Below are 27,500 nucleotides of genomic sequence, written 5' to 3' on the forward strand. Positions count from 1 at the left end.
TAGTTTTTAGTTTCACCCACAAAACTCCAAAACCTCTTCCTTCTTGGGAAAAACCACCTCTGTCTGGGCTGAACAGCTGCCACTCAGAGCGTGGCACATGACTCAAATTACACATCCTGCTTTTCCAATCGCAGTCAAATTTATTAAACACATATAGTTTAATATGTTTGACCACAACGAATGTCTTCACCCGTCCCATTCAGGAGAATCTGATCTGTCTCTTAAAAGGCCCCGTGCTCTACAGCTGTCTGCAGGGCAACAAGATTGTTCTCATTCTTGGTAAATTTGTGTTAAACACCGGTCCTTTGGATCAGTGCCTGTTGATTCTGAATATGAGTGACAGCAACTGCCATAGACAGAGTGACAGATAGTTTTGGCAATTTTCTTTTTGTTGTATTGTCCACTTTTAGTGCAATGAGTCAGTTATTTGACAAAGAGAAAACAACCTGACTAACTTTACCTCCCAGGGATTTGTGTTTGCTTTGGCCAATATAGCATTTGTCCATTGGTATGTATTTCAAGATGAGGCTGTGCAGACACACGCACACACACAGCCAGATGCACACATTCCACAGTCATGGTCAAATGACTTGTCTTTCACTGGCTTCATTCCTTAATGCAGTGTGTCCTGCTGGAAATGACAGCATATGGAAAACCTGTCTAAATGAGTCCACACATCAATTACATCAACGCCTTCTCGCCCCAGTGACACCCCCCACTGTCACTTCTCTGTGTCCGTTCCTCGCTCGCCTTTTATCTCTTCTCTGGTCTCTCTGATTCTCCTGCCATTAACTGCTTGTCAGGGTGAAAAAGTGTCACTGAAAACTGAGCCATTATTGTCAACGTTACACTGGAATTTCTATTAACAAAATCCTAATCTGATGGAAAGTGATCATCGGATATTGTAAATCCGTGATGTCAACGCCTCTTATAATCATCCGTTGTGTTCAGACTGCTGGTGTGGGTCGGTCGTTTCTTTTGATCTGTGTCCTTTATCGGTTCCATCATACAAGTGCTGTGTGACCGATTATAATTATTACCTCTTAATTCAAGAGTGTTACAAAATTATTAAATTTTACATTTAGCTTAAAAGTGTAGCTAAAGTAAGCCAAAACAGTTGATTAAAAAAAAGCGAAAAAACAGTAACTACATTATGATAGTTATACAGTAGTAGTTCAGGTGTTTGTTGACGTCCCTATATGTTCACACACCAAGTATGAAAACATCGTCAGACTAATTTCATCTAGATGTTTTATGTCTACTTTACACAGCACGATGTGTCCGTGCTCAGGTCAAACTGTGTGTGTGTCTGTGTGTGTGGCGAGACCTTGACCTTGACTGGTCCCTAATGGCAAAGACTGTTCTATGAATGAGTTAAACTCCCCCTGCCATATAGTGGTATGTAGCAGCCTGTAAAGCACGCATAAGTCCCGCTCTGGTTTCAGGGAGGTGAACCCCCACCCCACACGCCACTGGAGCCTGACCCCGCCCCCTCCTGACACTCTGAAATAGTCACGTCCTTGTCCTGTAGTTGTGTGTGTGTGTGTGTGTGTATTTGGTTGATTGAGGAGCAGATTGCTGCTGACAGGTCACACTGCGTTCTATCCCTGCGTCCCCTTCCTAAGATTTGCGAGCTGAAGCCCCTGCTCCACCCTCAACTTCTCCAGGCCCCCACCTGTTTGGATCCCTCTGTTGCTCAGATCCTGCCGTCTTACACACACACACACACACACACACAAAGTGGACAACATGTGTCACCAGAATTCTTTTATTTCTCTGTCACTCTCTCTGTGGGTGATAAAGTCCATTATGAGTCATTAAGGTTGTGTGTGTGTGTGCTGGGGGGGTGTGAATGCCAGGCAGGTGACTTGCTTTTTAATGGGGCATAATTGGCCACGAGGGCAATTATGAGCGTGTGCTGTGACAGGAGTTTTTTTTTTTTTAATCCCCCCTCCCCCTCCCTTCCTCACATACACACACACACTGAGAAATAGCATGGACAAAATAATTCTTAATCGTTGTTTGTTTACTCTGCCCAAGCGTGTACTGTACTACATTCTCATGCTGTTGTATTTTCTTCCTCCTCCCCAGATTCTGATGCACACAAAAGACATGGTGCAGAAGGTGAGCACTGTTAATTAAACAAACATTAACTACCGTAATGGCTGTGATTAAATCTTAAATACATATACATTTTTATTTGCTTAACATTTCATCTAAGTAAAGATGAAAAGTCCTGGGAGCAACATTTTACTTTCTCGAACAAAAGGAAATCTCCAGAATATTAAAAAAATAAAAAATCAACATTGTGTTTTGTTTTGTTGACATGTTGTTCTATTTAGCAACAATTATGTGTGTTTATACCTGAGGTGAACTGTAGGACAGGTAGTGGTAACACTCATTTTCTCAAATGTAATTGAAAAAAGATCTTTTTTTGTATCTCTTTTATATCCTGTTGTAGTCAGACTAATTGTAACAGGACCATATTCTCCAATGCTTTAAAGGAAAAACAAAATTCAATTTCTTCTAATGTCATGTTTACTCCAGTATTTAACCTACAACATGCAACTGGAGAAGAGGTTGGTTTCATTGATGTGGTTCCTTGGGGAAGTGGTAAATGACACAGTATTACAGTATTATTGGAGTTAGGAGTTGAGGATTAATCTTTGGACCTTTAAGGGACTGACAGTGACACATTTCTCATATGTTTTCATCCACACTTGATTTGATAATGTGATTTGTTTCGTCTCACATTATTCTGTTGATTAAGATGAATCTGGAGGTCATCTACGGAGATACAGACTCTATTATGATCAACACCAACAGCAGGTCTCTGGAGGAGGTCTTCAAACTCGGCAACAAGGTCCGTACCTACAACTTCCTGTTTATAAAAACAAATTGCAAACTGCCTTTCTTTTGCTACTCTGTGTAACTCGTATAATGATTTAAATGCAGGTCAAGGCTGAAGTCAACAAACTTTACAAACTGCTTGAGATTGACATTGACGGAGTGTTCAAGTCCCTTCTGCTGCTGAAGAAGAAGAAATACGCTGCTCTGATTGTGGAGAGTCACAGTGAAGGACAGTATACTCTCAAACAGGAGCTGAAAGGCTTGGACATTGTCCGCAGAGATTGGTGTGACCTGGCCAAGGAATGTGGCAAGTACGTTATACTGACGCAGTGTTGACATATAATAATATGATAGTCATAGGGAACACAACAGAGTTTGTTCAGTGCAAATGAGAAACAAAATCTTTTGCTTTTGGCAGCTATGTGATTGGACAGATCTTGTCAGACCAGAATCGTGATGTCATTGTTGAGAACATTCAGAAACACCTAACAGAAGTTGGGGAAAAGGTAGCCAATGGATCCATTCCCCTCAACCTGTACGAGATCAACAAGGTGAGGACGTCGTGGCTCCTCAGAAATGTTTTCCACTGTAAAGAACACAGTGTTTTGTGAAAGTTCCTGTCCTTGTGTCAGCCAGTGGCGTAGTTTAACATATAAATGGTCCGATCTCTCATCACTGCACAAATCAGTTTCACTTAAACTGCTGTAAACTGGAGACTTTCACTTTAGAAATCTGCCAAACAACAATACTTTTTGTTTTTACATTTTGTTTCTTTGTTTAATTAGTCGTTTGTTTTCTGACTCCTGCAGGGTCTGACAAAAGATCCTCAGGATTATCCAGACAAGAAAAGCCTCCCCCACGTCCATGTGGCTCTCTGGATCAACTCTCAGGGAGGTCGCAGGGTCAAAGCTGGTGATACAGTCTCCTACGTCATCTGTAAGGTGTGTGATATTCAATGAGAGGTCAGGTATTCCAAAGACTGCCAAAGTCATTGTGATAATGATATCACATAAATAATAAAACTGATTAAACATGTTTAGAGCATTTACAGTAAAATGGTGATAGTAAAATTGGCAGAAACGACAATAGATGAAAAAAATGCCTTTTAAAAAGTGCAAAATTTTAGATGATGATTTTTGAAGATTTAGCTTTAAGTTAAGTGCAGCGTTTGTAACAAACTGAAAAGCATTACTGGGAAAGAGGATTCACTCTGTAACCCCTTGATTGAGATTAAATAGATACATCTATTACTTACATTCAGAAAATGTGACTTCATTTTCTCTGGTCCACAGGATGGTTCCACGCTTGCTGCTAGTCAGAGAGCGTACGCTCTGGAGCAGCTCCAGAAGCAGGAGGGTCTAACTCTGGATACTCAGTATTATTTGGCTCAGCAGATCCACCCTGTGGTGTCTCGCATCTGTGACCCCATCGAGGGCATCGATGGCATGGTCATAGCCTCGTGGCTGGGTGAGTTCATGGATGCGGTCCTGACAAGATTCAGGGATTGAATTAGGAATTACATCATGTTTATCTGGTTTGGACTTGGACACAGTGAAGGTTCAAATTTTTGTTATGATCCAGTAAATACAAAGGCGTGGATTAGCTATTCACATATTTTTAAAAACAAAACAGTTTTACTATGTCCTATAAATAAGCACTGGCCATGAAGTATATGTGTGTATTAGTGTGTAAGTGCAACTAATCTCCTGATGTGATAGCAGCAATTCCTGAGGTTTTTTTTCTATTCTACAAAGGCATTCTACTGACAGCTGTGGCAGCTAAACCTGCCAATTATGTTGTGCTAAAAAAGTAATGCTGTAAAAGCAACAAAACAAATGTTTCATTGTTGTCCAATAGTCATAAAAGTGAGTGATTTGGATTAGACTGTCTTTTCTAGGTTGTGAACATTTGTTCAGTTTAATAGTTTTATTGACAGTGTAGAATAGCTGAAGGTAAATAAGGTTCTCTATGTCAGGTCTGGACCCCAGCCAGTTCAAGGCTCAACAGCAGTACCAGAGAGAGGAGGAGGCCGACACCACTCTGGGGGCCTCGTTCCAGCTGACGGACGAAGAGCGCTTCAAAGACTGCGAGAGGTTCACTTTCACCTGCCCTCAGTGTGGCACCGACAACATCTACGACAGTGTCTTTGAAGGAGCTGTAAGTAAATGAGTGTCCACAAAACATCCTTCCTGTGTTTTTTTTACTTACAACTTTCTGAAGTATACACTTGGTTATTGTGGTCCTTCTCTTCACTGAATCTTTCTCTCTTTTTCTTCGCAATGTTTAGATGTGATTGTCTTTGAAAATGCCCACAGTCATCAGTTTTCATACAGCTTTTCCCATGCACCATTGCAAAAAATTCACATCAGAAAAATGCACAACACACCACTAAACCAAAATGTCAAATGAACTTCATGTTTCAGTTTGCTCACAATTTACTTACTCAGAGTGAAACCTGGGTCTGTTTAGTTGAACACAAGGCTGATATACTGGCAGGAATTCAAGAAAGAAACACAGATGATATTCTGACCATGAAATGTACTTGGCTGCAAACAGATTTGCATTTTTTTTAACAAAAAAAACAATCTACCATGTACCTGACCATTACCTTTATGATTTTAGATTTGTGAAAAATCCTACATCAACAATTTATAAATGTTTTCTTCTGTAGAATATTTCAGAGAATGTGACGCCACACCTAGTGATATTATGACTATTATATTATTATTATTATTCATATTTTACATACATGTTTTTATATAGAACAGTGTATCCATATACAAAAAGTAAAAATATACAGCCTCTGTCACTAGCGATGTAATAAACCCATCTCCATCAACACAGATATAGAGATTGAGTGATTTTGCCCACTCACACCTCATGATGGACACACTTTGGTCATCCTCTATATTGTGTCTGTGTCTGTATTTTTAGACAGCTGCCTGGCTCCGGCACCGACTGTTTTCATTGGCATTGTTTGGACTCCACAACTTGAAAAGCTTTGCTTTTAACCCCTGCAACTTCACACACACACACAGACACACACACAGATCTCCAGCCATTTGTCAGGTCAAGGTCGGGAGTGTGTCTGTGGATGTATGTTTGTTTGTATGTATGTGTGTGTGTGTGTGTGTGTGTGTGTGTTATCAGCCTTTTCTTGTCTGGAAGACACTAATAAATCTGACAACCCTCTGTCCTCTGCTGGTGCACAGAGCAGAAAAAGGGCTTCACAAAAGGATAGTATTATGATGGACCATTAAATTAAATGAAGCAGGTGTTTAGTGATGAACCATAAAGTTAAAAACATCTTTTACATTAACATTATTATTTTCCACACAATACAGCTAAAACTTCAACGTCAACATGTAAAAACCTGACATTTTGGGGGTGGGGGTTTCCATATTTTTAGACAAAATCTGAGAGAATTCATCTGATTTGATACAACACTGCTTATGTATATAATCATCTGCCCACACACAGAGAAACTGATAAGACAGTTAGTTAATTAGAGTGTTGAACAGGGTCTAACGGCTCAGTGAGAAGATGGGAGGACAGATGGGCCTTGACTCCAGCGCTGACACCGAGCCAGTGATGGTAGGAGGAAGGAAAGTAGGAGGTGAAGGAGGATGATGGAGGACAGACGGACAGAGGAGGAAAGATGTTTGATGAGGAAGGAGAGATAATGATAAAAAAGAGGAGGGGGAATGAAAATATTTCGAAGGAGCTGCAGGGGTGACGTTTAACTTTTAATTGGGCGTCAAACTTGAAAGCAGACGTAATATTTTTAGTCTGGGCTGAAAACGGTCTGATCAGACAGCTGACCTGATGGGTGGGATTCAGACAACACGCAGGAACACGAGAAAAGAAACAACTCTGTGTTATCAGAATTTAATTTATTGAAATGGATCAAGTTATTGAATCTAAGTGTTGGTTGTATCTTGTTTGGGCGGGCGAGTTTCTCTCGTCTAAATCAAATTTGGAATGGAATGAGATAAAGGAGAGAAAAGGGAGGATATTATGGAGAGAGGAGAAGGGCGGATGCTGTTGTAGAAAAGAGAGTGAATGTTAGAGCTGCGATTTGAGATTTATTTCTTTTTTCCCCCTAATAACCGGAACGAGTTAAGAAAACAAAAAGAGTCTCTGTTAGAGCGGGATGTCACGTGCACGCGCCTGTGGCACTGACTCACCTGCAGAGACCTTTTCTGCTGCTATCAATGTGACAGTTAAATGGAGCCCGGGTTGAAAGGAGCAAGTGTTTAAAGCTGTTATATTTAGTGAAAGTGTTAAGTACTGCGGCCACTTCTTTACTACTTTTTTTTTTCTTCATTACATTAACTATAAGTCTTGCTGTCAGATAGAGCGTTCAGGAGAGCCGAGGTCACACTGCCCTGTTTTCTTCAGGCTGCAGTAATGTTAAAACTTCCCAGACCCTGCGGTGCTTCAAACCTCTACTCCCTCACCCTGACAAGCTCTTTGTTGAGGTGTTTTTTAAAGCTAATGGCCATGTTTCTGTGTTTTGTAAGTGTTTTTTTTGTACTTATGGAGTTAAAATTTGCAGATGTGATGCATCCCAAAGCAGATATGGTAATATTTATGCGCAGTTGTTACACTGCCAGAATCTGAGGCGACTTCAGTGAAGGCATCCCACTGACTCTACTAACTCAACATCTAAACGAGTGCAATGAGACTTTTTCACACGCCTTTATTTTCGTCAGATTTTTACCGTTTTGATTTTATATTGTCTCCATAAATATTCATCATTGTTACCGTTGTTCACCATATGGAAAATAATCATAAATGATCATCCTCCACATGGTGGGATAAAATATTACTTACCCCCAGCTCCCCAACGTTTTCCCATCTTATTTATTTGGAGTAAATTAAGAACTTGATGTCTGCAAAAAAATACACCAAAAAGTTTGGACAGGAATAAGTCACTTTCTTGCACATATTATTATATTAATATATATTAATCAATGCTGAATGGTCCGCAACTGGGTTCCAAAATAAATATCGTTTGATAATGTCAGACAAAAATTTGATTTTTATTTCATTTTCTTTGAGTGTCCGGCCACCAAGATGTCTAGAAAATTTCTGGCCCTCTGACAAATACAGTTGGTGACCCCTGTTGTAGATGGCGTTAGAAACTACTACTGTCAGAAGTAACGTTGACGTTTTTTCCTCAACAGGGCTCAAAGCTGGAGCCCAGCTTGTTGCGTTGCTGTCACGTCTCCTGTGGAAGCCACCCAATCGACTACGTGGCCAACATCAGCAACAAACTTGTCCTCGACATCCGTCGGCACATCAGGAAATACTACTCTGTGAGTATATTCAGTATCTGTTCACCTTAGATATTTATATTTACACCTGCAAGACCTCAAATGGATGCCGATAGCCAGTGGAAAAACACTTTTTATATTTAAGACAAACACGAGAAAATACTGCTTTATTATTGAATTAACAGTGTTGTACCTGGCAACATAAAATTCCTCCTGAGACTTTTTCATATAATGTGAAAACCAAGTAACAGAATAAACAGTATATCAGCAGTAGTTATCCAATGGCAAGACATTCTTCACTAAGTTAAATAGGCTTTGGTTTATTTAGAGCTGAGCCACAGGTGTCAAAGCTGTTACAACTGGTGCAAACTGACCTTCCACTAAGTGTTGTACAGTAGTTAACACCCCGAGAGGATGCAACGGATGTGGTGCCGGTGAGAGAAGCTATCAAGAGGATTATCCTCAGCAGGACCATGTACTGACATTTTCAACCAAAGTGCAGGTTATGGTAGTTAAATCAAAGTGAATAACACACAGGATTTTAGCAGCACGCCACAGAAGAATACTTTAATGTCCAGCCGGTTGAAGGTGATGCTAAAATGAATGTGACGTGACGCATGGAAAGATTTTATGATATTTATATAATGAAAAAGGCAAATATCCAAATAAAGATACACCTGCAGGAGTTGGTGGTTCAGTCTTTTCCAATTCTGTGACCCTACTAGTAAACTAAAAAGTTGAAGTTAATTCAACTTTTTCTTTTTTTAAAACTTTTTATTAAATTTAGCAAAAACATGTTTTCTCTCTCTCTCCTTCTGTCTAACCCTTTCTCTCTCGCTCTTTCTCCCTCTTCGGTAGTTTCTAACACCTTGGTCTTTTAAGAGGAATGCACTGTTTGTAAAAGTGTGTGTGTGTGTGTGTGTGTGTGTCAGGGTTACTCTCCCACAGTGCTGAACAGAAATCAATTAGTGCACTGAATGTGCAGGGAGCGGGTTCCCCCCTCATCCCCTTTGTCAGGATGTGTGAAACAGCTGCTACCAGCGAATACTTACACCTAACACGGCAACACACACACACTCACACACAGCAGTGGACACAGCACAAACAGTGCAGCAATGAAGAGGGGTAATATTGTGTAATTAAGGATTCCTTTCAGGCCCAGGGAGAGTTCAAATAGAGCTGTTTGTCTGGACAGATAGAGTCAGAGAGTGTGTGCGTGTGTGTGCACGCGCATACTTGTGTACGTGTGTTGGCAGTGGCACCACACAGACATTAATCATTTGTAATGTCCTGCCCATCCACACTAATATCAATAAAAATCACCCTGAGATTCAGCAAACACCTCTCTCTCTCTCTCCGTGTCTCTCGTTGTCTCTCTCCCCTCTGTCTTTCATTTTCTCTCTTTCTTCCCCTCATCTTGCTGTTTTTGGCATATTGAGAGATTGGCTTGTTTCCTGACACCTCCCAATTCTTCTTTTCTGCCCCCCTCCCCGTGCACCCCCACTTTTTAAACCCCTCCTATCTAACCACCGTTGCCATGGCATTTAACAAATTATTGCAATTACCCTCGTCATGTGGGTCGCCCCTGGAAACGGTCTGAGGGGCAAGGGAAGAAAGAGGGGGGTTAGGGGGCGAGAGAAAAGGGAGAATGAAGACCAGAGAAGGTGATAATCCTGTTTTGAACAAAAGGTCAAATTGTTGAATAGAGGAGCTTTGATTAAGCGGAGGAGGTACAAAGTGGAACCGTTTGAGCTTTATTCACTCTCTGTGTGTGTGTGTGTGTGTGTGTGTGATTGAGAAGTAGACTGATTTTTAGGTCCATTCACTTTAGAACTGAAAGTGTTGACTGCTGAGCTCTTTTATGGGCACAGATTCCTCTGGAACTGGAATCACGTCTTCTTTCCTGCATTTACTGTGAGAATTACTTTTTTTTCATCTGCAACTTTTTGTCTCCAACGTCTTGTGTTGTAGATAAATAAATGTTATTGGACGGATTGATGGTTGCTGAAAATTATTTCTTATGGGTCCTCAATTTTTGAGTCTAATCCCATACACTGTAGAACCTGCTCAGTAGGATGAGGAAAGTGATTGACCGTGTATTCTAAATATTGGTTACGGCCATAAGTTCATAGATCATGTATAGAAAATAGTCATAACGACCTCAGTTCATTAGTAAAACCTTTGAAATTGACAAAAAAATTCACAGAAGAGTGGGAGAAGGAGTTCCTTTTTCCTTTGCCTTTCTTTGAACCCTTCCTGTCATTCCTCTACATATTCCTGCCAAAGTTAATTTTTCACGTCAAATTTCCCCTTTTGTTCAGTTTAATTTTCTAAAGTGGTTAAATTAAGGTCGTAACTTCTTCAACACAACAGAGAGAGCTCTCTGGATCTCTTATTGTGATTGGATAATAGTCCTGCCAGCATGTTTAGCTTCATTAATGACATCATCATTTTTGAAGCACAGTTCAAAAACCATATTAACATTAACGACCAGTACACCTGTCTGAACGAGCAGGTACAAAATAGGAAACGTTTTACTGATTAAAAAGAAGAAGAAATACCCAGCAGAGAGTTTAGAAAATAAAAAAAATCTGATAAGCGTGTGCTGAAGTCGTGCCTTGGTCTCGCCTCTGTTTGGTTAAATTACATGGAAGTCATTCGACGTCTCCATTCAGTGTCAGATATCCACTGCTGTAATTATGTAATTATGAGGCTTTATTCTCCTGCATGTGACTGTACCCCTCCACACCAACCCCCCCTCCACACACACACACATACACACACACACACACACATCCCCATCCCTCCTCGTTGCCCCCTCCACCAAACATCTCAGTTAAGGTTTCTGTTTTGTTTTTTTCTACTCCATAGTTTCCTGTATTCATGTGTGTGTATTTACACACACTGACTGCTTCACTACATCTTGCATTCGCCACATTGTTAAAACATGGTTTGTGTTACAGTTGCAAACCAGAGTGGCATTGTGGGTAATTTTTCTTTCTTTTAAGCCTTTTTTTAAACTATTTAAGAGTGATACCCTTGAATAGGAACCAATTAAATGATCTGTGTATTCATGTGTGTGATCAAGTGTCCTTGATCAAAAAAAATCTGAATTTGCTCCACTTTGTTTAAGCCACAGAGAGAGACATTTGTGGTTTTTTTGCGCGACTAACTTTTGTTTTTTGTGTATTTTGCAGTAAGTGTCCAGAGAGTTTGAAAGGCATGAAAGGCACAGTCAGAAATACACTTCAATGCACTACATTTGTCTGAGAAGAAAGGAAAAAAATAATCCTTGCTGTTCATTTCTTTTTAGCTCAAAACTAATCAAGAAAAGAGACAAAGACAAATGTAAAAATCAATCAGATGTTGTGTAGATATAGGGTGGGGTGGGGGGTGTTGTGAGAAGGGCAGGTGCAGTAGTTTTGAGGGGTTTATTTTGGAATGAATAGAAAGATTGAGGAGGAAGGAAGGATAGACGGATGGATGGATGGATGGATGGAGGGATGACTGGAGCCGAGGCTTTGATAACGGTGGGTCTGATCCTCTGTCATTAGTTGGGCATTAACCCCCTCCCCTTTAAATCACCCTCAGTAATGACAGGGCAAAAGAAGCAGAAGGGGGAGGAGGGAGTCTGGAAGAATACGGGTAGATTGAGAGGGTTATACCACAGCACCTGCCCAGGGTCACTGCCTCGCCCCAGGGGGTCCTAACCACTGCAGTTTTGGCCGTCCACTGCTCTGCCTGTCTGACGAGCACCTCCAGAGCATGCATTTAAATGTAAAGAGACAGGAGGGGTGTAATGTAGAGACAGTTTCCGACTTCTCTTCCGTCCTTGTCCCTCTCCCTTCACCTGTCCCTGGCAGTTACTTTTTCAATGTTTTTTTTGCTGCAGCCCTTCACTTCTTTTCTTGTCACAGTTTTGTGCAGAATTACAGCACCTAAATGGAAGGAACAATTTTCAGCAACATTTTCCTCATTACTCCAAACAGTTTTTAAAGTGTTTTGAGCCCACAATAAGTTTTATTTATACTATAAATGTTTGGAAAATACCTCTATCTTGTCTATTGACAACTAAAACGCTCACATGAACAACAGTCTTAACTAGTCAGTGAATGAAAGTCATGTGTTTTGTTACTTCGTTCATGAAACGTACAAGAATTGAAAGTTTTCCAGGTGCACTTCGCTCGTGTTACTACAATGTGTTTAACGAAAATGCCTTTTTCTGTCTTTATGGACGGCCGAGTATTGTTCCAGAGTACATGTAAAGCACTTCAAACAAAACAAATACAAATACATATTTTTTAAAGCAACTGGTCTGAACTTTTCTTTTTAACACTAATATTAAACTGTCATTTAATTTATTGAACGTGAAACTGAGAATTCATCCAACAGTCGACCAGGATCTGTTAACTGTCAGCATTAAATAAAATGAGACAATCGTGTTTTTTCCTCAGCCCAACACTGTGTTTCATCAAGTATTTTTTTATTTTCCTGGCTGTCTCACCTGTGTCCAATGTGTGTCTCCAATCAGGGCTGGTTGGTGTGTGAGGACCAGATGTGTCAGAACAGGACCAGACGTTTGCCCATTGCCTTCTCCCGCCATGGACCCATCTGCCCCGTCTGCACCAGGGCAACTCTCCGACCTGAGGTAAAACACACACACACACTGTACTTTTAGCGTTTAGTGTGACCACATATTGGATCTATACATTTTGTCCAGGTGATGGTGCTATGGAGCTGAATCTCTCCTCGCTGCTCTGTGCATCTCTGCTCATTAGTATCACGTTACAACATCTATATGTTCTGAAAGGATCAATCTTTTCTTGTCTTACAGCTTTTGTTTTGTGCTTGTGATGTTATGTCCGTACTAACACGTGTGTGTGGGTGTGTGTGTCAGTTGTCCACTCAGAGCTGTATGGTAGTTTAGCCATTAAAAGCATCTGTCCGTTTCAGTGACCTTATAAACACTGTGTTAGTTTGACGACTGGATTTAAAAGTAACAAGCACTCCCTCTCAATTTGAGCCAGATGTTCAATCTGTTTTTCATGTCATCTTTCGTGTTAGTCCTGTCTAAACCCTCGCCTCTTTGCTTTTTGTCACTTTTTATTTTTTTATTTTTTTTTATTTTAAACCCTGTGTCCTCTGCTCCTGTCCATCCTCACCGGCTGCTTTGCCGTTTCTGCCTGTGTGGCGACAGGTTGTAAACCAGAAAGCCAATTTCTGCTGTCGCTCTCTGGCCACTTACTCCACCATTGCTCTGTCTGAGGGCCGTGGCACTTTCAACTGTGGGCTGAATAAAACATTTAACTCTCTGCGCTTACTCATGCTGCCTTCCTGCACCATAAACCTCACAGCGTGTCCTCATTTTACCTGCTCTTTGTCCCAGTCATTAATGATGGAAAACTGACTTAATCAACACAGCGGAAGTAGCAATTTTTTTTTCTTCTTTTAACTTATTTGCCATTTTTTTAAAAGAATGTCAGTCAATGACATTTTTACAGGTGAGATATAATTACGGAATCTCATGAAGTTGTTTAAAGATTTTTGATTTTTACATTGTGGAGTGTGGGATATAGTGGTGAGTGGGAATGCAGTTCTGCATGTTTGTAAATGTTTGACTCCATCACACGTGAAAAACAAAATGTTTCAGTTACTTTTAGGACAAAACAAACCCCATAAACTTAGTTATATATATATACTGTACATATACAGGGTATTGGTGTTTTTCAACATGTAGTTGTAGTCATGTCATGTAGTCACCTGGAATTCAATTTCAGGTATAGTAATTGTTTAAAAAAGTGCTGATAATTTTTTTTCAACTAATTATTTGTTTTAAAATTATGATTAAAAGCACCACACACAGCCTTAGAGAGTCTGTATAATTTTACATTCAGGAATATAAATTGAATTGAAATAAAAAAGCAGCATATAACATTTTCTGAGCTGGGGCATCTTGATTGACGGCTGCGATTTCAGCTGTGAAGGATTATAAAGTGGAATAAAAGTTAATCGGTCGATAACTTTCCTTTTTTACCATTGTTGTCTGGATCAGGTTGTTAATGGAGATTATTAGCCCAGCATCTTATAAATGAAATTGCTGCCAATTATGCAAAGTAGTCAAGAGGCCATTGGCTGGTGGTAGATGGTTGTTTGTGAAACCAGTGGAGGAGGTTTAGGAGACGTCCAGCAGCCCACTCTGAGATGTTAGGGTTTTTTATTTTAACAACGATGAAAATAAGTTTACATTTTTAGAAACTCTTTCTCATTTTGGCTGCTCTGTGCTTAAGATGTGCCAATTTGATGGCAGATCAGCCAGATAGGCAATCAGGCTTCTGTCAGTCTGTGTGTGTGTGTGTGTTGGGGGGGGCGCCAAAATGTACTTGTTTGTGTCAGAGTCTTGTTTGACTTTGCTCTTTTCTCTCCTTCTCTACGCTACATGTACTATCAGTATCCCCCCTTGTTCCTCTCCTTTCCTTCCCTCTCCTCTCATGTCCTGATCTCTCCTTTCCATCGTCTCTCTTACCTCCAATTCTCTCTCTCTATTTTCCTCCCTTCCTCTCTGGACACAGATTTAGTCTGATCTGATCTCCATGTAATCGGAGAGTAATAGGCACTCTGCCTTGATTGGCTGGTAATTCTGGGGAGTTATGCACAGGTGCAATTTGTAATATTTTCAGTAAATTAAATTTCTCTCTCTCCTTCTCTCCTTTCCTCTCTGTTTCACTCTCTCCTCTCCTCCCTCATTCCCAGCACCTTAACTCCAGTAATCCTGTTTTTCTCCTGGCCCGTCTCACATCTTTGTCCTGACTTTTTTTCCTCCTCTTTTTTTATTTTGTGCTTTCTTCTGCCTCTGCTTATTTCTTTTCATTTTCTTCCCCTACCCTGCCCTCCCCCTTAGCTCTTGCATTCATTCTCTTTTTTTCTTCTTACTCTCCTCACCCTCCCTTTTCTCTCTGTCTCTCTCTCTCCTCGTTTTATTGATGTACGCTCGGGCGCCCATTAGAGCTCCCTTTTTCCCTCTAGTGGAAATTGCAGCATGTTAATTTTCACACAAATTACGGCAATAGCAGGTATCTCTATTTGATACATTATAGCGGGAGCAATCAGAGATAATTGAGTGCCTTTCAGAGGGAGACGGCTGCATTCACTGCCAGCTCAAAGCTGCCCCATTATCGCCTAATCGCTCTTTAAACACTGAATTTTGCCGAACAAAAATTCTTGTCATAATTTTGCTTAAGTGTATTTGGAAATCACAGTCCTTTGAGTGAGGATAATTGAAATCAAATCCCTTTCACTGGAGCTGACATTTCTACATTTCCCCCCAATTGAAATTAATTTCAAAAATTGAGCATGAATATCTTCAAATAGCAGGCAATTATGCCTTTCAATGGGGAGAAATTACCGGTGCTGAATCATTGGAGGCTTGCGGGCGAGAGCACCAGTTAAATGCCTTTGTTTCCTGCCGTGTTTGCCTAGTAAAGATTTACATATATTGACTCATTATGGTGTCTTGTGAAGCTGATCGGCTGTGACTAACCACAACCGGCAATAATGCTCATCGCCGGCTTTAAAAAAAAAAAAGCTCAAGAGTTTCAAAGCTGCATGGCCTCACAGCTGAGGGGGAAAAATGTATGTTTGTTTCTCCCCCTACTTCTCTCCCACTCTCTGCTTTCTGCAGCTGCAGTCGTGTGATATTAGCTCTCGTATTGTGGCTCCAGTGTTTGCAGCGTGGTGTTTATCTAAGCTGAAGAAGAGTGTGTAACGCTGAGGCCTTGTTGGTGTCTTTCTTCGGTGCGGTGGTGGAGCATTGTGGCTGTAACCTCTCGGTGGCCTCTCTGTACTCCTCACCCATTCTTAGAGCTGTTTTTTTTCCTCCTCTGCTTTTAACCGCTTCACACATGTACCTGAGTGACACTACAATGCACTACAGTTACCAGGTGGTCAGACGTTTGTACTCTGATGTGCACAGACTGGTGATTTTTAAGACTCAGGAGAAGACTTGACGACTCGATTTTGCTGCCCGAGACTTTTTACGTTGTTTTGTTGTCATTTGGATCAGTTTGTCTGATCTGGAGTCCTTGTTGCTTGAAGTTAAAATACACACCAAAAATACTTAGAAAATGTAGTTTTAGGATCAAAGGGGTCAAAACATTTTTAACATATATTTTTTATATACGTTGCTGTGGGCTGCCCTGCAGTTGTGTGTATTTTTTTATGTACAATCTATGTTGTGTCCATGCAACAGGGTGCATGCCTGCAGGTGGAGTCGGTCAGGGAAACATGGGAGGCAGAGGGAACGTGAGGTGGGGGGCAATCAAGGGGGGAGGAGGGTCGACACTCCCGAGAGAGAGGCAATTTCACAGCTGGTTTGCTCCTCACGCAGTCAGGCTGAAAATGCTGCAGATTTGTGGAGCAAATTGAAATGGTGTCAGTGCGGGAACAAAGCAGCGAGCTGAATGACGAGGTAGGCGTGTGTGTGTGTGCGTGCGTGTGTGTGTGTGTGTGTGCGTGCGTGTGTGAGGTGGGGTTGAGGGGCCTTAAATTCAATAACAACCCTGCAAAAATTAAGCCACGCCTTTCTGACACCTGTCAATCAGAATGCAACCGCTGGTCCCGCCCACAATCAGCAATATATTGTTCAAACGTGCACACACTCGTGCACGCGCAGATGCCTCTGTGTGTGTGTTATTCGGAGGTAAAAGCGATGTGCTGTGTTTGTGCCTGACGAAGCCTGTTCAACCTTGGCAACCGTAAGCGAGGCTCCATTATGGGATGGATGCGCATGGTTTGGTCGTCCGGACTCAGCAGCACGTCCGCGGTCAACAGCTGTGGGAGCCGTGTGAGCAGCCAGAGCCATTAACTCACCCACTGATACTCGCACTTCACAGAGTTTACGTTGAGCCACATTAGATGCTCTTGCCACTTGATTATGCCGCAGTAGTAAAAACTGAAATTACAATTACGCACATGGAGGATTGGCAGGTATAATGGGCTCACACAAACTCACATCCCACTCTCTGACACACACACACACACACAAATTGGGGGATTCTTCCTGGTGGTAATAACAAAGCACTCGGCACACACCTGATGGCAGTGTGGGGTCGAGGCTTAGCGTGCCCTCTCCAGCATAGCGGGGAAATGACGAGCCAATAACTGCAATTAAACATGCAGTATAATGGCTAATCAAATTGACAGCCTCGGCTGTTCGCATGCCTCTCTCACAATGGCTTATCACAACAAACTATTATGAGGGAGGGTATTTCAGGACCGATCTCTCTTCTCTTTCTCTCCCACACCGTCTGACTCTCTCCATCTCTCGCTACTTTCCGACTCTTTCTCCTCTTCTCTCTTGAGCTCTGTTCTTCCTGTTTGCCTCCCACCTCTCCGTCTTTGCTCGTCGTCTTCGCCTCCTCCCTCTCTCTTCCTCCCTCTCTGCTGTCGTGTGGCTCCAGTTAATTGTGGTGGAGATTAACAAAGCATGCAAATTTGTTTTTCTTGCGGCACCGTGTCACACAGAGGAAGGGAGATGTTTTCATGGAGGTTTCAGTCCTATGGCTGGGGTGCACATTTGTGGAGTCGCGTCCAATCAGCGTGTTTCTCAAACTGTAAACCGTGTTTATTCATCTGTTTGGGATGCTTTCACTCCCCGCCATGAACTTGACTCTGCTCTTAATGGATGAAAATAATAGGAACTAATAACCTGTTAATGAAGGGTTTGATAGCTGTGCTCGTCTGCCTGCATGGTGTGAAGATTGTGGGAAGATAATAACACAGTATTTATACCAAGTTAGCACAATCATTAAAGTCTAAAGCTGCAGAACATCCATCCATTTAAATATTCTTCATCAACCAAATATTTACCCACTACTTGGGCTTTCTTTGTCCCTGCTGCATGAAACAAGTAGCAGATGTGACTTTTGGCTTATGTTTCCACTACATTCCTCTCTCTTTTTTTTATTTTATTTTTTTTAGTCACATGATGCAATGGATTAACTTCACACTACCCTGGATCTAAGCCCTAACTAACTAAAACATAAAACTCGGGTTTTATCTAAAACCGGGTACCGTGGTTGGTAGCCTTGTTCGTTTAAATTAATCATAAATAAATGTAAAGACTAGCAGCCTATTTGCTTTATATTAAATTGTTTTTTAGAGCATCATATGTATCTGAGAACATCCCCATTATCGTTTATAGTTTGACCAAACCAGTCCACGATGAAGCAAGAAAACAGGCAGTGATTAGTTGCCAAAGACAAACAATATCTGTAAAGGAGACATGCCAAGATGGAAATGTCATTTGCTTCTGTTCTGAAACTTAAATGAAGGAAATCATCAGAAATAGCATTGTTAGTAGAAGATGATGTTCTTCAACAGTCTCTTTGACTGAATGTCTAACACAGTGTTCTCTCTGCAGTACTCTGAAAAGGCCCTGTACAACCAGTTGTGCTTCTACAAATTCATCTTCGACTGGGACATCGCTGCTGCCAAAGTGCAAACTGCTGAAGAAAAAAGTAAGTCCTCTCACACACACACACACCTCAGAGAAGGAAATTTTTTCTTTATTCATCACTGCAGTAGTTGTAACAACAGACACTGCACTTTTAAATAATACCTCATTTTTGTCAATGGCTATTTGTGTTGTTACTGGACACAACAATATCTTTGAAATGAAAAATCAAGTTTCTCAAAGTTTGCACTTTGATGTGACAATGCTTCCTTTCAAATACACAAGCGCACGTACAACATAGCATTAGCAATCAATGAGTCAACGTAACCCATTTACCCAGGCTGCACTTATAATATTCACCAATGATGTGACAAGCACACGAACACCAGTAAGGCAGTATGGGTATTGGATAGGGGGAAGGGGGGGTTAAGGACATTCAGCTCCTCGAGTCGACAGCCCTAATTTAGGAGACGGATTCAATCACACACACATACAGAATGCAAAACGCTCCAATCACCGCAAGAAAGCAGGAAAGAGCCCTCCATCGCTCTGCCTTTACCCTACCCTCGCTGACCATCCCCGCCGCCTGCTCTCCCTGCCTCTCTCACCCGCTCTCTCTCCCTCTCTTGGACAGGCACTCGTTTGGCTGTGTTGATTGAAAACAGGTTTTAGATTTGGGGAAATGATAGGGGGAGTAATGGGCGCGCTGACGAAAGGATAGCCCTTCTCCTATAATGGGACATGGAGCGTATATTTCCCCCCTTGGACTCAAATAGACGCTACTCCAGCGATCTGGGCGCGCTCAGTAGACGTCGGGGCCTCTTTACCCATAGTTCTCACTGATTGATGTCACTTGATTAGAAAGGGCCGCCGGGCCGAGTGTTTTATTTATTTGATTAAATATTCATGTATGTATGTTGTTTATGTATGCGCACCTGAGTACGGCCAGCGTGTCTGCTGCAGGCCGGACTTTGAGTAAGGCAGCCGTGAAGTGAGATGGCGGAGGTAAATATAACGTGTAATCAACAGATGACCACTCAGAAGGTGGAGATGAAATGGATGGATTGAACCGTGGTGGAGGAGGAAGGAAAGGGATGGAGCACTAACATGATTATAGCCTCCATTTTTTGCTTTCTGTTCTTTTTTCCTTCCTTTGTCGAGGCGTAGAAAATCATCCACAATCAATGCTACTTTCTTTATGTTTCTTTACTTTTATGGTGTTTGATGTAGCCCACACTTTCACTTACCTACAAAGCCTAACAGCCAGAGAACACACTGCAATCTTCGCTTTGTGGTGCAGCCCTAGGAATAGCTGTTTGCAGATTAGCCCGCAAAGAAAAAGCAAACAGCTCCCTGCCTTCGCTGCATGCATCCACCATGTGTATGTTAGTGGTGGAGCAGTTTAGCTTGTAAACACTGTCTCGTACACAACTCTGTAATGGCCTGTTACAAGTCCAATTTCAAGGTTAGACTACAGCTGAGGTTCACAGCGTCTTCTGCCCAAGACGATCTTTTAACAAACTGACAGACAACTGACCATAAAACTGCACACTGAAATACGCAGAGAAGGTTTTGACAAAGGACTTTTATAATTTTTGTTGTTGTTATTGTTGTTGTTTGAGGAATGTCGCTTGCCTTTTGCTCATTTTAAAAACTCTGCAGTAACGCCCACATGTAGGTGAGAGTGCAGTGTGTGAGCGATAACTGCTGCATTACATTCAGAAAAAAGAAGAAAAAAAACAGCTGTTAATTATGTTTCTGCATTAATGTGTGCTCAGGTATAATATGCCTGGCTCTTGTTTCCATTATTATATTAACAGGAAAAATACAGATATTGATATTTGCTGATATGATTTCATGTTTGCACACAATTCAAGCGAGATACTTGAACAAGAAAAGTAATATATCCAGTAATTATTACACCACATGATACACAGTGGGTGTTGGACGTGTCAGTAACTCTTCAATTGGCTCCATCTCATTGTGTTTTGTAACTCGGCGTCGACACCAAAACAAAGCATCCGACACACGTCGTATATTAGTCCTGTGACGTGCAGGACAATAACATATGGAGACGCACACTCGTGCTGACAGAAAATGTAGGTTTACGGTGTTATCCCTCTATCGGGGACAGTAATACCCCATATTACTGCATTACACACCCTGGGGGCACAATGCTCAGATTACAGGCAAGAGACATACAATCCTATGCACACAACCCTACACTGTCTTGTGTGTCAGTATATTATTGTACACTGGGGGACAGACACACGAATAAAATGAAATAAAAATCACCTTTTTGTCTAACAGAACGTAAATAGATTCATAAACGATGAGTATTACTGATAGTTGTTTTGCTCGCAGTTGTTATGTTCAGTTGTTTCAATAGTGGGGACCACACGATCTTTGCTCCCATGGGCCACTCGGTGATGACCTAGAGTGTAGTTCAGTTCCATAGTTTCACATAATTGACAGTTATATTGTCTTGCAGGAAGTTGATCTCACATTTACCAGACACTTCCAAATTATTGTATCAATTGGTAAAATGGCACTTAACAAAAATTTTAAAATAAATCAGTAAATGTTAGCGAGCTTAGCAGATTAGAAAAAGCATACAATTATCCAAGAAATGGGTAAAAAAAATGGTGGAAATTTTGTTCCGTTAAAAGTGAGACCAGGAATATCGGGACTTGTCACTGATGCCGTTCTATATTATCTTTTATTGATAACAGACAAGAAGTCTTGAGTAAATGTGGCAGTTTGTCTCATTAACACGGCTGTTTCTCATGCAATACGACCCATGTAACTAGAGGTCACACACATTCAGCAGTGGTTTCCATCTTTGGCCTTTACAAACAGATTTGTCCTTATTCCTTCAATCATAGTCTTACTGCGTGAAGGTGTATGGTATTAAAAATGGCCAAAATAAGGCCGTAATGAACAGGTAGGAATGTTACTGTAGGTCTGATTATCATGACTATGAATGACACTGTCAGGAAGACGAAGTGGCAGTAGACTGTACTGCAGAAGTAACGCGTCTTTGGTTCTTTGATTGGATTTATTTTAGATTGAAAAGAAACAGAATGTCAGCCGCTTTACTTTTGTTTTTAATTCGCTACTGTTTACTTGAACTTTAGTCAAAAGAAGTGCTGCCTTTGCTGCCATTTAGTTATGTTGATATCTGGTTATTTATGGTTCAGCGGGTCGCTCACGACTATATTTATGTGTTCAGAACATGCATAATCAAGCAGGTCTAAGTAGAATAGCTTTACATAAAATGAATCAAAGTCTGAGCTGAATGTATTTTGATATGCTAGATTGTGTGTGTGGGTGTGTGTGTGTTCTCGGCAGTTTTATTTACTCTGTGAGTTTGTGCCCGTGTGAGTCTTATCTACATGTACATTGCATTTTTGTGCCTGATTGCTGCGACTGAGTAAAACATGGAGGTAATTTCAGCCGCTGCAGGAGATCTCTAATAGATTATTCAGGCACACGCACACACCGAACACACACGCGCACACACATCCACATTGTATTTTATTGTGAACACTTCACAGACATAAAACATTCCCTAGCGCTTACCCTTAATCATTACAAATACATTCATAATCCTACACTTTATCCTAACCTTAATCTGACCCTAATTCTAATCCTAACTCCAAACTACTTTTTGAACCTTGAAAATACCCCCACAAAGATGAAGTGTCCCCCATTTTTCCTACAAAAAAAGATCCCCACAAGTACAGCCATACCAGAAACAAACAGCCACAAACCCTTCCTCCACTGGAAACATCCTGTATCAATGACTTCCAAATAATTTCATGTCACCTTTCTTTTTTTTTTTTTTTGACTCCTGCTCCCTCCTTTTTTCTCCCTCTATCCTCTCCCTATCTCCTGTTTTCTCTCCCCTCTGTCACTCCTCCCCTCCAGGTCTACATCTCTAGTGTGGGCAGCATGATTGCAATGTGTGAGCAATAATGTAATTTTGCCGCATTGATAAAATATAAATTGTCCTTGAGCTGCGCTTTTTCTAATGATCCATTTACCGACATCTTCCCTGCCACCTCTCAGCGCTCTGCATTTAGTCCTCGTCTTCCCTCCCACTCCTCCTTCTCTCCACTCTCTCTCTTTCTTTCTTTCTCTCTCTCTCTCTCTCTCTCTCTGTCTTCCACCCTCCCTTTCTCTGGCGACACAAAGCAGGGTGGCAAAATCTGCGGGTGCGATTGTCAAATCAATTATTCATTCTGTGCAATTACACTCACACAAAGAAGTTTCCCTGTGCTCCGAGTGGTGATTAAATTAACTGCTATTCCAGCTGCCCGCCGCCACCAGCCTAATAGAATATTCATGGAGGCGGCCGACGGAATGGCCGATCTCCATTAACTTCATCATGCTCACTTAATTACAGGCTTGTTATTGTATTTACACCTAGTTAGAGCGTGCAGAGCCCTGATCTACTTGTGCCCAGCATCGCCAGCGTGCACGAGTGTGTGGCAACACCTAGTTAAAGCACAGATAACCCCTGATACATGCACTGCGTGAGTGTGTGTATACAGTTATTAGTCTACTGCTGTAAGAAATATTACTATGAAGTTTAACCGAAACTCGTTAGAGATGCCTCTACTGCACGACTCCAGAATGGCAGCTGAGTTTGGAACTGGAGGCCTGCGCTGGTACTGAGGGTGAGGTTTGAGACGAAGAAAACCTTATGTTTAAGAAGCACTTCCATGTTAAGTCCAAGTCATAAAGTTCTAAGATAGATGCTTCTCTTAGGTGTCTCCAACAGCTTTGACTAGTTTTATCATTATATTTATGTCAAAGGTTGAATTACCTGAGCAAAACCCTGTACACAAGGTCAAAAGATCAGTTTGAAGACTGTGAGTCTGTGCTCAAAGAGAAATGACATTTTTGTACCTCTGGACAAGTAAGCCAAGATAAAAGACCAATGACTTTGAGATTTATGAGTCCTGTGATCTCGCACATTTATCTAGTAAATCATGAATTGCCATTATCATAGTGGTAATGACTGGGAATTACACTGTGAAACGGTTTGTTCCTGAACAAAAGATTTGGAGAAACACAGCTCTACTGTATGATTCCAGTTTACCATATTTCATTTTTCACTGCATCTCCTCCTCGCCTTCTCATCCCTCCTTTCTCTTTTCCATATCTCACCCCTCCCTCCCCTCCAACAACAGCATCTCCACTTTCCTCTCTCCTCCTGCCTCGTGCTCGCTTTTAAGGGAGGCTATTTATTTGAACTGCACTCCCCACTGTGCTCCGACTCGCTGCAAGGTCTCACCCTCTTTCTTTCCCTCTCACTGACTCTTAAATCATTCTTTTATCTGCTCGCCACACAGTGATTGAGGTGGAAAAGAGAAAGAAGTGAGGAAAAGGGTGGGGAGGAGGGTGAGGAATTATTTTCTCCTACCTTTCAGAAAATGATGACATGATTGCTTTCGCTTGATCATGCATCGTCACCCGCCTCTATTCCTTTGGATAAATAGACTAGTTTGTCTTCCCCTGCCTCGTTCCTCTCTTTTCTCCCTCCATCTCTGTCCAGGCTAACATGGAGATTATCTGCTAATAGTTGCTGCTCATGTTGGAGCCAACCACACCATCTTCTAAGAGAGAAATAACTGCAAAATAACTGCAATAACTGGGTGTTGGTATGGTTTTATTTTTGAGATGTTAATTTTTTTTGTATGATTTTGTGTGTGTGTGTGTGTGTTGTGCCTCTGTTGACCAACGGTGTCTGACCTTTGATCCCCTGAGCCAACGATGGGCTGGTATTTACCCAGCAGCCACTAATGTTATGCGCAGGAAGTAGGAGATCAGACTGAGAAAGGTTGTGTGAACATGACAAGCAGCCACATGGACAACTCTGCGTCTGTTTGTAGCTGTGATTTCTCTCAGGCCCAGACAGTATGTGGATTTGGGCCACACTGGACGCTTCTTGCTTCCATCTGGTCCTGACCAAATGGACCTGATCCAAAAATCAAAAACTGAGGCCCTTTATTTGGCAAATGTGGTTTGCACTTGGTCATGTGTCCTCTGGAAGTCACCCACGGTGGTCCAGGTTGTGGCCCGATTCCACCAACTTGGTCCTGAGAGACCAAGAAGTGCCATGAGTCTACATCATATTTGAGCCAAATAGTGTGGTATGTACCAGGTATGAGCCATATGAGGAGGACATTGTTTATACACTGGTTGTTAAGAGGATAAACAGCAAACAGGAAGCTCCCTAGACCTGAGTCATTTCTTCCTTTTTCCCTAAAATTTTGAGAACCAGTTTGAACCTTTTTAACTAGTATACTTGGTAATAAATACCAAATGTACTTGACTTTCTTTGATTTACTTATTTAAAAATGTTATAAAAGCCCCCTTTTATGACATTTTGCGATCACCAAACAAAATGTTTTTGCGCTTGTGTCCAGTGAATTTCCTTCAGTCATCTCTCTGTTTTCCAGATAAAACCCTGCTGCTCACTGTGCAGTGGTGTGATGGCGTGTTATTACTTGGTTTCATGATACTTCATCTACACTTGAAGCTCCGTATAATATTGTACAGATTTGATTTTGGTGGCTCCACGGCCCACGATGGTCTTCTCTCTGGCTTTATAACAGCCCACCTGAAGGGATAACAGGGACAAGATATTGACTCTATTCTCTCTTTGGGCTCCTCTATCGATTTTATGATAGTGAGTGTGTTGGCATCAACCCATCTGTCAAATGTCTACTGGAGTGACAGGAATACAGTAGTGACTAGCATTACACCTGTTAACGTAATGGTGAAACAAAAACCACATTTGTTTTAGGAGTTGAATTTTGAAACACACAAAAAAATAGAGATTTAAAATTTGAAATAATTATGAGCAGTACGTATAAAAAAGAAAGAAGAAGAAAAAAAAAACAAAGATTAAAAAGGTTTCGTCATTGCTCTCCTCCAGCTGTGTCAGGTCAGGCCTCAGAAAAGCGATAATTTCGAATGATATGAAACGACCAAGAAACAACACAAAGAGCGGAAACCGCCGTAATTGCACGTTGCTCCGATTTTTCCGACCCACAAGGGCAGGACGTGCACAGTGCCTTATTTTTGAAACCGGCAGAGAATTTCTGGTGTCCGTCTGCTGCCTAACTTTGCATCGAAAGCCGGCATAAGAGGTAGCTTTAGCCATATCTTGTAAACAATCTATTGTCAAACATAAGCAAGTGTGATGTTGTAGATGCTACGTGCGGTTTGTTTGACTTTCTTTTTTTCCCTCTGCAGATCATGTGGCCGGATGGCACAGAGAGAAGGAAGTGTACCGCAGGCTGAAGGAAGTCCCCGACAAAGTCCTGGCCAACAGTGGCTACTCTGAGATCAATCTGTCGAAACTCTTCCAGGCGTTCGCCGCCCTCAAGTAAAAGATCACACACACTCACCTTACCTCAGCCGGAAGGAGCCTCTGGTTTTAGACTTAACTCTGAACATAAACTGGACAAACGACGAAAAAGACAATTTCCTCTGTTTTTGGATTGGATTGGGACAGTGACGATGATGTGAGGCTCTGACCTTCCATGTGTCTGACCTGATCCTAACGGGCTTTTTGTATGGCTGAAAATCGAATCACACACTTTCCTTTCAGCTGTTTCTTCACACGGACACACACTCCGACTCACACACACGGACACACATCTGGCTTGACCCCATCACACTGCCTCTGTATGGAAAAGGGGAGTAGCAATCATACTTAAATGACGGTCTATTGTGTGTGTGGGGAGACTGGCTGTGGTGTGTGTGTGTGTGTGCGTGTGCATGCCTTTAAAAATGACTTATTCTCAGAGCAGCCTTCATACTCCAAAAGCTGCTAATTAGCCAATGATAGTGACTCTGGTCACTAGGACCACTGGACGCCTGCAGCAGTCGGGCACTTATTCTGATTACCACCATTCATACCAAGTATGTGTGTGTGTGAGTGTGAGAGGATGAAAGGCAGAAAAAAGGAGGATGCAGACAGTAGGAGGCCACACGAGCTGCTCCCTTTTGTCTCCGTATCGAACAACTCATCTTCGTCTCCTTTGCCATCTCTGTTTAACTGATGTCATTTCATCCGTTTCCTCTGCCCCTCCTCCTCCACTGTTCAGTGTGTGTTTTTTAATGTGTGTAATTCTCTTTGTGTTTGAAATGGTTTATGTAATGTTTTTTTGTAATCACTAGAAATGTTCATGTTATTTTGATATTGATGAGAATCTTTGATACTGAAATAAAAAGCTAAGTAAATTTGATGTAAATGTTGTGTTATTTATTAGGAGCAATGACGATTCCTGTGTTAAACTGAGGATTACACATAATTGACATCAAACCTATCTAGAACCAGCAGTTAATTTACAGGAATACAGGTATTCCTGTAAATTAAACACATTGTTTACTTCAGGGGTTTAGCAGCTAAGCTACTAGGAAACCCCAAACTAGCTGTATTGCAGCTCTGAGAATGTTTCGTTATGCCTGATATCTGAACACTTTGGATGTTAACACACGATAAGCAGCAAATCTCTTCGCACTGATTTTCTCATTTTTCCACGTTTCCTTTTTTGCTCACCCTCACCTGCTCACCTGACAAATTCTGCTCGGGTCCTTCCTTTGTTAATACAGCGGAGGAGAATTTTTTAAACTCAATTCTGCGGTGTGCATTTCCATAAACACTACACGCCTCACAAATCACTTCAAACCGCTGTGACTGCTGAAGCCTAAGTGGTGCTGAACACTTAAATCATGATTCACCATGCAATGGATAGATATGGCTACTGCACGTGTGTGTGTGTGAGTGTGTGTCTATTGCTTGGAACTTTACATATTTATCAAATGGTACCGACTCCGCCTCCTCTCCCACAGTAACTTAACCTAGTTTGTGTTTTTCCCTTAAAACACAAACCTGCACC

General features: G+C 41.6%; 1 protein-coding gene across 2 annotated transcripts in view; it reads left to right on the top strand.

The window, feature by feature from the left end:
- The window catches only part of pola1 (polymerase (DNA directed), alpha 1), a 57,523-nt gene that overhangs the window by 15,808 nt on the left and 14,215 nt on the right, over positions 1 to 27,500 (top strand). The window contains exons 27-37 of one of the 2 annotated variants that reach the window (XM_008307573.3): positions 2,092 to 2,124; positions 2,771 to 2,863; positions 2,956 to 3,161; positions 3,269 to 3,401; positions 3,660 to 3,791; positions 4,143 to 4,317; positions 4,826 to 5,007; positions 8,040 to 8,171; positions 12,661 to 12,777; positions 18,547 to 18,643; positions 25,849 to 26,841. In XM_008307573.3, the coding sequence (XP_008305795.1) occupies positions 2,092 to 2,124; positions 2,771 to 2,863; positions 2,956 to 3,161; positions 3,269 to 3,401; positions 3,660 to 3,791; positions 4,143 to 4,317; positions 4,826 to 5,007; positions 8,040 to 8,171; positions 12,661 to 12,777; positions 18,547 to 18,643; positions 25,849 to 25,985 (1,437 nt within the window). In that variant the 3' untranslated portion in view covers positions 25,986 to 26,841. Of the gene's footprint in view, positions 1 to 2,091; positions 2,125 to 2,770; positions 2,864 to 2,955; positions 3,162 to 3,268; positions 3,402 to 3,659; positions 3,792 to 4,142; positions 4,318 to 4,825; positions 5,008 to 8,039; positions 8,172 to 12,660; positions 12,778 to 18,546; positions 18,644 to 25,848; positions 26,842 to 27,500 lie in introns of those variants that run through there. The other variant, XM_025054457.1, reaches the window with a different exon arrangement.

This window comes from Cynoglossus semilaevis, chromosome 3, assembly GCF_000523025.1.
Source record: "Cynoglossus semilaevis isolate Cse_v1.0 chromosome 3, Cse_v1.0, whole genome shotgun sequence".
Taxonomy (NCBI): Eukaryota; Metazoa; Chordata; class Actinopteri; order Pleuronectiformes; family Cynoglossidae; genus Cynoglossus; species Cynoglossus semilaevis.